At 38.1% G+C, this 9,001-nt stretch overlaps 1 protein-coding gene across 3 annotated transcripts in view; it reads left to right on the top strand.

Moving 5' to 3' along the window:
* Nucleotides 1–8,404, top strand: part of LOC116540900 (zinc finger protein 273) — a 37,618-nt gene extending 29,214 nt beyond the window's left edge. For 2 of the 3 annotated variants that reach the window (XM_032264706.1, XM_032264708.1), the window contains exon 4: nt 6,768–8,404. In XM_032264706.1, coding sequence (XP_032120597.1) covers nt 6,768–8,146 — 1,379 coding nt within the window. In that variant the 3' untranslated portion in view covers nt 8,147–8,404. The remainder of the gene's footprint in view (nt 1–6,767) is intronic. The other variant, XM_032264707.1, reaches the window with a different exon arrangement.
* Nucleotides 8,405–9,001: the final 597 nt, after the last annotated feature.

Genomic DNA, 9,001 nt, shown 5'->3' on the forward strand with positions numbered 1-9,001 from the left:
TCCTGACCTCAGGTGATCCACCCGCCTCGGCCTTCCAAAGTGCTGAGATTACGGATGGGCATGAACTACCATGCCTGGTGTTCTGTGTTTTTTATTATTATTATTATTAATTTATTTGTATTTTCTATTATTGAAAATGGCGTTTTGATGTCTACAATTATTATGTTGCTATGTATTTCCTGGTTTACTTTTGTCAGTAATTACTTCATATATATTGGAGCCCTGACAACATATATACCTACGCAGACAGACAGACAGACAGATACAATAGTTTGGGATTCCTGGAAAATTCGCCTATTTACCGTTATATAATGTCACTCTTTGTCTTATGCTAATACCTCCCCCTGCCCTGCCCCAGACGAAGTCTCACTCTCTTGCCCAGGCTGGAGTGCAATGGCAGTATCTTGGCTCACTGCAAACTTTGCCTCCCGGGTTCAAGTGATTATTTCACCTCAATCCAACCTCCTGAGTAGCTGTGATTACAGGCACCTGCCATCATGCCTGGCTAATATTTGTACTTTTGTAGAGATGGGGTTTAACCAAGTTGCCGGGCTGGTCTCAAACTCCTGACCTCAGGTGATCTGCCCGCCTTGGCCTCCCAAAGTGCTGGGATTACAGGCGTAAGCCACTGTGCCCGACTGCGAATACTTGACTTAAAGCATATTGTGATAATACGATTATGGCTGCCTCACCCAATCGTGGTTACTATTTTCATGGAATATGGATTTTTTTCAGTCTGTTACTTTCAGCCTGTTTGACTCAGTGCTAAAATGAGTCTGTTGTAGGCAGCATATTTTATGCTTTTTTCTTAAGCCATTCTGGCATTCTTTTTCTTTTGCTTTTTATAATTATTTTGTGTATTTATTTTCGAGACAGGGTCTCATTCTGTCAACCACACCGGTTTGCAGTAGTGTGATCATGGCTCACTTCAGCCTCAACTTTCCAAACTCAGATAACTATCATTTTTGTCTATCATTTCAGATGATTCTGTCATTTCAACCCACTGTTACACGTATGTACCATCACGCCCAGCTAGTTTCCTTGTTTTTGTTTTTGTTTTTCCTGAGATGGAGTCTTGCTCTGTCGCCCAGGCTGGAGTGATATGGGCTCACTGCAACCTCTGCCTCCCAGGTTCAAGTGATTCTCCTGTCTCAGCCTCCCAAGTAGCTGGGATTACAGGCATGCGCCACTGCGCCTGGCTAATTTTTATATTTTTAGTAGAGATGGGATTTCACCGTGTTGGCCAGGCTGCCTGTTGAACTCCTGACCTCAAGTGATCTGCTTGCTTGGCCTCCCAAACTGCTGGGATTACAGGTGTGAGCCACTGCACCTGGCTATTATTTCTTTGTATTATTTGTAGAGACAGGGCTTTGCCATGTTACCCAGGCTTGTCTCGAACTCCTGGGATCAAATCATTAGTCCATGTTGGCCTCCCAAAGTCCTGCGATTACATTTTTTTAATCAAGTAGTTTAATTAATTTGTAAAAATTACTTAAATGAAGTTACTGTTACTTTTTATTGTTACTGTTTTATATGTTTTTTTTTTTTAATTGCATTTTAGGATTTAGGGTACATGTGAAGAACATGCAAGATTGTTGCATAGGTACACACATGGCAGTGTGGTTTGCTGCCTTCCTCCCTGTCACCTATATCTGGCATTTCTCCCCATGCTATCTCTCCCCAACTCCCCACCCGCCGCTGTCCCTCCCCTATTTCCCCCTGACAGACCCCAGTGTGTGATGCCCCCCTGCCTGTGTCCATGTATTCTCATTGTTCAACACTCACCTATGAGTGAGAACATGCGGTGTTTGATTTTCTGTTCTTGTGTCAGTTTGCTGAGAATGATGGTTTCCAGGTTCATCCATGTCCCTACAAAGGACACGAACTCATCGTTTTTGATGGCTGCATAGTATTCCATGGTGTATATGTGCTACATTTTCCCTGTAGATACGTTTTTCTCATTTCTTGCTCTACTACCCTAATTTTTGTTTTACTATTTTAGTGACATGCTTTAATTTTCTTATTATGTTTTGCATACTTTCTATAAATATCATCTTTGTAATCATCTTGAAAAATGGATATAACATACCACATCTTAAAGTGAAAACATATATTTTAATGTCATAACAACAAATTGAATACAAAAGCTATACCTCAGTATTTTCTAGTTTGGTATTGATATTAAAAATTATATTATTTTTGACAGGCGTGGTGGCTTATGCCTGTAATCCCAGCACTTTGGGAGGCCGAGGCGGGCAGATCACCTGAAGTTGAGAGTTGAAGACCAGCCTGACCAACATGGAGAAACCCTGTCTCTACTAAAAATACAAAATTAGCCGGGCATGGTATTGCATGCCGGTAATCCCAGCTACTCAGGTGGCTGAGACGGGAGAATCGCTTGAACCCTGGAGGCAGAGTTTGTGGTAAGCCTAGACCCCCACCTTGTTGCCCCCAACTCCAACCTGGGCAACGAGCAAAACTCCGTCTCAAAATAGTAATAATGTTATATTATGTGTCTATTAACAGATTTATGCAGATTTTATATTTTGGTTTTCATATTCCATAAAACTTGAAGGGTTTTTTGCACCATCACCTTGATAATAAAGAATTCTATGTGTATTTGTATATTTACATTGAATAGAGAGCTTTATACTTAATATATTTAATAGCGATGGTTTTATGATGCTATCCAGCATTTTTTTTTTTTCTTTTAAAATAATGGACTCATTTCAGAATTTTGTTTTTTCTTTTTTTGTGAGACAATCTTGCTCCTTCGCCCAAGTGCAGTGGTGCAATCTTGGCTCACTGCAACCTCCGCCTCCTGGGTTCAAGCGATTCTCCTGCGTCAGCCTCCTGAGTAGCTGGGACTATAGGCACATGCTACCAAGCCTGGTTAATGTTTTGTATTTTTAGTAGAGACAGGGTTTCACCATGTTAGCCATGATGGTCTCAATCTCCTGACCTCAAGATCCACCTGCCTTGGCCTCCCAAAGTTCTGGGGTTACAGGTGTGAGCCACTGCAGCGGACTTTTTTTTTCATATGCAGAGTCTCACTGTGTTGCTCAGGCTAATCTTGAATTTCTGGTCTCAAGTGATCTGACTCCCTTTGCCTCTTAATGCTGTAGAATTACAGGCACAACCTACTGTGCATGGACATCACATAGCATTTTTTTGTAGGACTGTACTGGTTTTGCTGGATATCTTCAACTATGATATTGGAAAATATTTTTATCTTGTTTTTAAAGGAAAATAATTTCAAATCAAATATAATTGGTTAGAAATATATATATATATATATATACACACACACACACACACACACATATATATATATATTTGAGATGGAGTGTTGCTCTGTCACCCAGATGGGAGTACACTGACATGATTTCCGCTCACTGCGACCTCCACCTCTTGAGTTCAAGCGATTCTCCTGCTTCAGCCTCCCGAGTAGCTGGGATTACAGGTATGCACCACCATACCTGGCTATTTTTTTTATTTTTAGTAGAGACAGGGTTTCACCATGTTGGCCAGGCTGGTTTTGAACTCCTGACCTCATGTGATCTGCCGTTCTTGGCATCCCAAAGTGCTGGGATTACAGGTGTGAGCCACCACGCTAGGCCAGAATATTTTTTATTTATAATAAAATAAAATATATTTTATTTATAGTTCATCAAAATTTGATGAACTAGCAGCCTTTTTTATCTTCACATAACCTGTCTATTTTTTCATTTATTCTTCTTCTAAGAATCCCGTCATGAATATATTGATGTATTTGATTATATCAAGTAAGTTTTCTATTCCATGTTTTAATTTCATTTTGAAACGTTATATTTTTGTGTTACATATTTTAGGGTATGCCTTGTCACACCAGTTAATTGTATTGTAATTTTTTAGTCTATATTATAATTGTGTATTAAAATATTTAACTCTGCAATTTAAGACAGTGTGGAGAAAAATGAAATATAAACCAGCCATATCTCTGTTTCCAGTATTATCTCTATTTTTTTTCTGTATAAATATTGCCATATGTTTTAATGAGTTGTATGTTTGTTTTGTAGGTTTAATTCTTTTTTTTTTTTTCTTTGAGACGGAGTTTCACTCTTGTTACCCAGGCTGGAGTGCAATGGCGCGATCTCGGCTCACCGCAACCTCCGCCTCCTGGGTTCAGGCAATTCTCCTGCCTCAGCCTCCTGAGTAGCTGGGATTACAGGCACGCACCACCATGCCCAGCTAATTTTTTGTATTTTTAGTAGAGACGGGGTTTTACCATGTTGACCAGGATGGTCTCGATCTCTTGACCTTGTGATCCACCCGCCTCGGCCTCCCAAAGTGCTGGGATTACAGGCTTGAGCCACCGCGCCCGGCGGTTTGTTTTAATTCTAAGTGAGTAGTCATAAAATTTTTCTAATTTCTACATCTGTTTATTGGTGAATCTATATTATTTTTGTGTGAGAGAAATGCTTTTGGATTTAAAGATAATTTGAAAACTTTTATTGCTCTGTTTTCCTTTTAGTATTACTGTTTAATTTTACTTGTCAAAAACAAATAACAGGCCGGGCATGGTGGCTCATGTCTGTAATCCCACCACTTTGGGAGGTCAAGGCAGGTGGATTACATGAGGTCAGGAGTTTGAGACCAGCTTGTCCAACATGGTGAAACCCTGTCTCTACTAAAAATACAAAACATTAGCCAGTTGTAGTGGTGCATGCCTGTAATCCTAGCTTCTCTGGGGGCTGAGACATGAGAATTGCTTGAGCCCAGGATGCAGAGATTGCAGTGAGCCAAATCAACTCACCACCCACCATCCTGGGTGACAAGAGCAAAACTCTGTCTCAAAGAATCAAACAAAAAACTCCTGGCCACATACGAAGTTTTTTCCTCATTTCATGTGCCCTCAACATTGTTATTGATGGTACTAATCATATCTTTTTATGTTATCTATCCATTAGTAGTTGTTTACAATAATTCTGTGCTTTCATCATGCAAATTTTAGAATATAATTAAAAATGTTTACTGCACCATTATGGTATGTATCTTTCCCAGAAAGTTATGTATTTTCATATGATGATTATGTCTTGTTTTCTTGCATCATGTAATTTTCAGTGGAAATAACTCCTTTCATCATCTTTGACATGTAGGGCATATGCAGTGCCAATATACTTTTTCAGGAGTTGGTTATTTTGGAAGATCTTTTCCTTTTTATCTTGTAGGAAAGTTTTGCTGATGATATTATTCTCACTTGACAGCTATTTTTATTTTATTTATTTATTTATTTATTTTTAGGACTTTGACTATATCATACAGTTTTTTTCTGGCCTGCAAAATTTTCTTGATATATTCACTGGTTTTGTTATAAGACTGTGCTTGTAAATGACACATCACTTTCATCTTGCAGCTCCCAAAATTCTCTTCTTGTCTGTGACTGTTGAAATCGTGCTTATATATGTGTGTTATATCTTCGTGTGTATCCTAGTTTGTTTGTAGAACATCTTCAATTTTACATCATTTTTTCCTTTTAAAACTTTTTAGCTAGTTTTTTGTAATTTTACCTTCACAGTTACTATTTTTGACATTTTTAATGCTTGTGTTGTTATCCTCATTTTTCTGATTATCAGTAGTTGTCTGAGTTCCTATTTAACTCATTCAATTTATTTTAAATTTTTACAATTTTACAGCTTCATTGTTTAATAGTTCTTTGAGAAAATTTTAAAAAATTTTGATGAGGCCATGTTGTCCTAATATTTTGTATGCATTATAATTTTTTTTTTTTCAAAGATGGGGTTTCACCATGTTGGCCAGGCTGGTCTCAAACTCCTGACCTCAAGTGATCTACCCACCTTGGCCTGCCAAAGTGCTGGGATTACAGGTATGAGCCACAATGCCTGTCCTTGCATTGTAATTTTTTATTGAGATTTAGACATTAAAAGCAAGCTACCCATCACAGTTTTTATGATGTAGCTTTGCCTTGGCATAGTCCAACTATTTTGGCTAGAGATTTTGTTAATATCTCAAACATGTTCTTAAAGTGTGTCTTTTCTGAAAATGTTTGGGTTTTTTAGTTAAAGGAGTTTGTTCATGTTTCTTAGTAGTCAGTTATCACTTGCTACACCTGTTCCCCGTCTGTGGTACTGCAATTTCTCTGCTGCTGCAACAGTTATCTTTGGTATCGGCTGACTCAAACTGTCTTTCCATAGTATATCAACATTTCTTTTAGCATTTTATGTCATGAGAGACAGAAACCAGTGTCTGTAAAGGCCCCTAGAAATCAGAAATAAATGTGTGTGTGCCACTATTTTTTTTTTTTTTGTCTTTTCAAAAAGAAATGAAGAGTTGGCAGTTTACTTCCAAAGGCCATATTACTATGTGATATTGGGGAGCAGGAAGTGCTGTGTTGGGTAAATGCCACAGACTTTTCTTTCTCTTCTATGTAGCTCTTTTCCTTCTATGTGGCTCTTTGCATTGTGCTCACCTGGAGCACCGCACACACTTAACTCACTTACAAATTTTCCACAAATGTATCTTTATCAATATGTTTTTTTGAGATGGAATTTTGCTCGTTACCCAGGCTGGAGTGCAATGGCGTGATCTCGGCTCACCGCAACCTCCACCTTTTTATTACATTGATATGTCTGTGAAGGAATTAGGGACTGTGGTATTTCGCTATGCCATCTTGCTCATGTAGTTTGTATATTTTTATAGGTTAGATTTGTAAAGATTATTCATCTGAGTCTAGTAAGTGAAGTAATTGTTACTTTTATTTCTTTCAGTTGTGTGTTCTCAAGACCTTTGGCCAAAGCAGGGCATAAAAGAGTCTTTACAAAAAGTGATACTGAGAAGTTATCGAAAATGTGGACATGAGAATTTACAATTAAGAAAGGGCTGCAAAAGTGTGGATGAACATAAGGTGCACAAAAGAGGTTATAATGGACTTAACCAATGTTTCACAATTTCCCAGAGCAAAAAATTTCAATGTGATAAATATGTGAAATTCTTTCATAAATTCCCAAATTCAAGTAGACAAAAGAGAAGACATACTGGAAAGAAACCTCTCAAATGTTGTAAAGAATGTGGCAAATCACGTTGCATACCTTCACAACTAATTCAGCATAAAAAAATTGCTACTAGAGTGAATTTCTATAAATGTAAGACCGGTGACAAAATCTTTAACCAGTCCTCAAATCTTACTAAGCATAAGATAATTCATACTGAAGTGAATCCCTACAAGTGTGAAGAATGTGGCAAAGCTTTTAACCGGTTCTTAACTCTTACTAAACATAAAAAAATTCATACTGAAGAGAAACTTTACAAATGTGAAGAATGTGATAAAGTCTTTAGTGTATTTTCAGTCCTTACCAAACATCAGATAATTCATACAGGAACGAAACCCTACAAATGTGATGAATGTGGCAAAGGCTTTAGTCTGTTCTCAACCCTTACGAAACATAAGATTATTCATACTGGGGAGAAACCCTACAAATGCAATGAATGTGGTAAAGCCTTCAACTGGTCCTCAACTCTTACAAAACATAAAAGAATTCATACTGGAGAGAAACCATACAAATGTGAAGAATGTGGCAAAGCTTTTAACCAGTCTTCAACGCTTACTAGACATAAGATAGTTCATACTGGAGAGAAACCATACAAATGTGAAGAATGTGGTAAAGCCTTTAAACGGTCCACAACTCTTACTAAACATAAGAGGATTTATACTAAGGAGAAACCATACAAATGTGAAGAATGTGGCAAAGCCTTTAGTGTATTGTCAACCCTTACTAAACATAAGATAATTCATACTGGAGCAAAACCTTACAAATGTGAAGAATGTGGCAGTGCCTTTAGGGCGTTCTCAACCCTTACGGAACATAAGAGAGTACATACTGGAGAGAAACCCTACAAATGTGACGAATGTAGCAGAGCTTTTAACTGGTCCTCAACTCTTACAAAACATAAGAGAATTCATACTGGAGAAAGACCCTACAAATGTGAAGAATGTGGCAAAGCTTTTAACAGATCCTCAAACCTTACTCGTCATAAGAAAATTCATACTGGAGAGAAACACTACAAACCTAAAAGACGTGAGAGTGCTTTTGACAACACCTCAAACTTTTCTAGACATAAAAGAAATCATACTGTTGAGAAATCCTAGAAATGTGAAGACTGTGACAAAGCCTTTAAGCAGTTGTCACACTTGGTTGTAGGTAAGATAATTCATACTGGAGAAGCCAACTACAAGTGTGATGAATGTGGCAAATATTTAATTATCGCACCATATTGCACAGGAAAGCATTTATACTTGAGAAAAATTGTATAAATACAAAGAATGTGGAAAAGTCATTAATATCTGCTCACATCTTAACATCAGAGAGTTGGTACTTAATAAAAGCATTATCAATGCAATTACTGATAAAAGATCTTCCGGAAAATACAAGCCTGTAAAGTGAAGCAGACTATTTATTTTGAAGAGAAACATTAAAAATAGAGGTTTGTAGTACCTTTACATGTATCACAGATCTTATTGTGCACATTGTGTACTAGAGAAACACCCTAAAGCAACAGTTCAAACTTTGTTCAGTACCAGGAAATTTCTATTTGAGAAAAACCCTATGACTGTAATTAATTTTGGAAAAATTTTTTTCCAAGAACTACAGCTTAGAAAACACCAGAGGGGGCCGGGCGCGGTGGCTCAAGCCTGTAATCCCAGCACTTTGGGAGGCTGAGGCGGGTGGATCATGAGGCCAAGAGATCGAGACCATCCTGGTCAACATGGTGAAACCCCGTCTCTACTAAAAATACAAAACATTAGCTGGGCATGGTGGTGCGTGCCTGTAATCCCAGCTACTCAGGAGGCTGAGGCAGGAGAATTGCCTGAACCCAGGAGGCGGAGGTTGCGGTGAGCCGAGATCGCGCCGTTGCACTCCAGCCTGGGTAACATGAGTGAAACTCCATCTCAAAAAAAAAGAAAACACCAGAGGGATTATATAAAAATATATATATTTTTTGC

Source organism: Sapajus apella, unplaced genomic scaffold (genome assembly GCF_009761245.1).
Source record: "Sapajus apella isolate SASKATOON/1434 unplaced genomic scaffold, GSC_monkey_1.0 scaffold146, whole genome shotgun sequence".
NCBI lineage: Eukaryota > Metazoa > Chordata > Mammalia > Primates > Cebidae > Sapajus > Sapajus apella.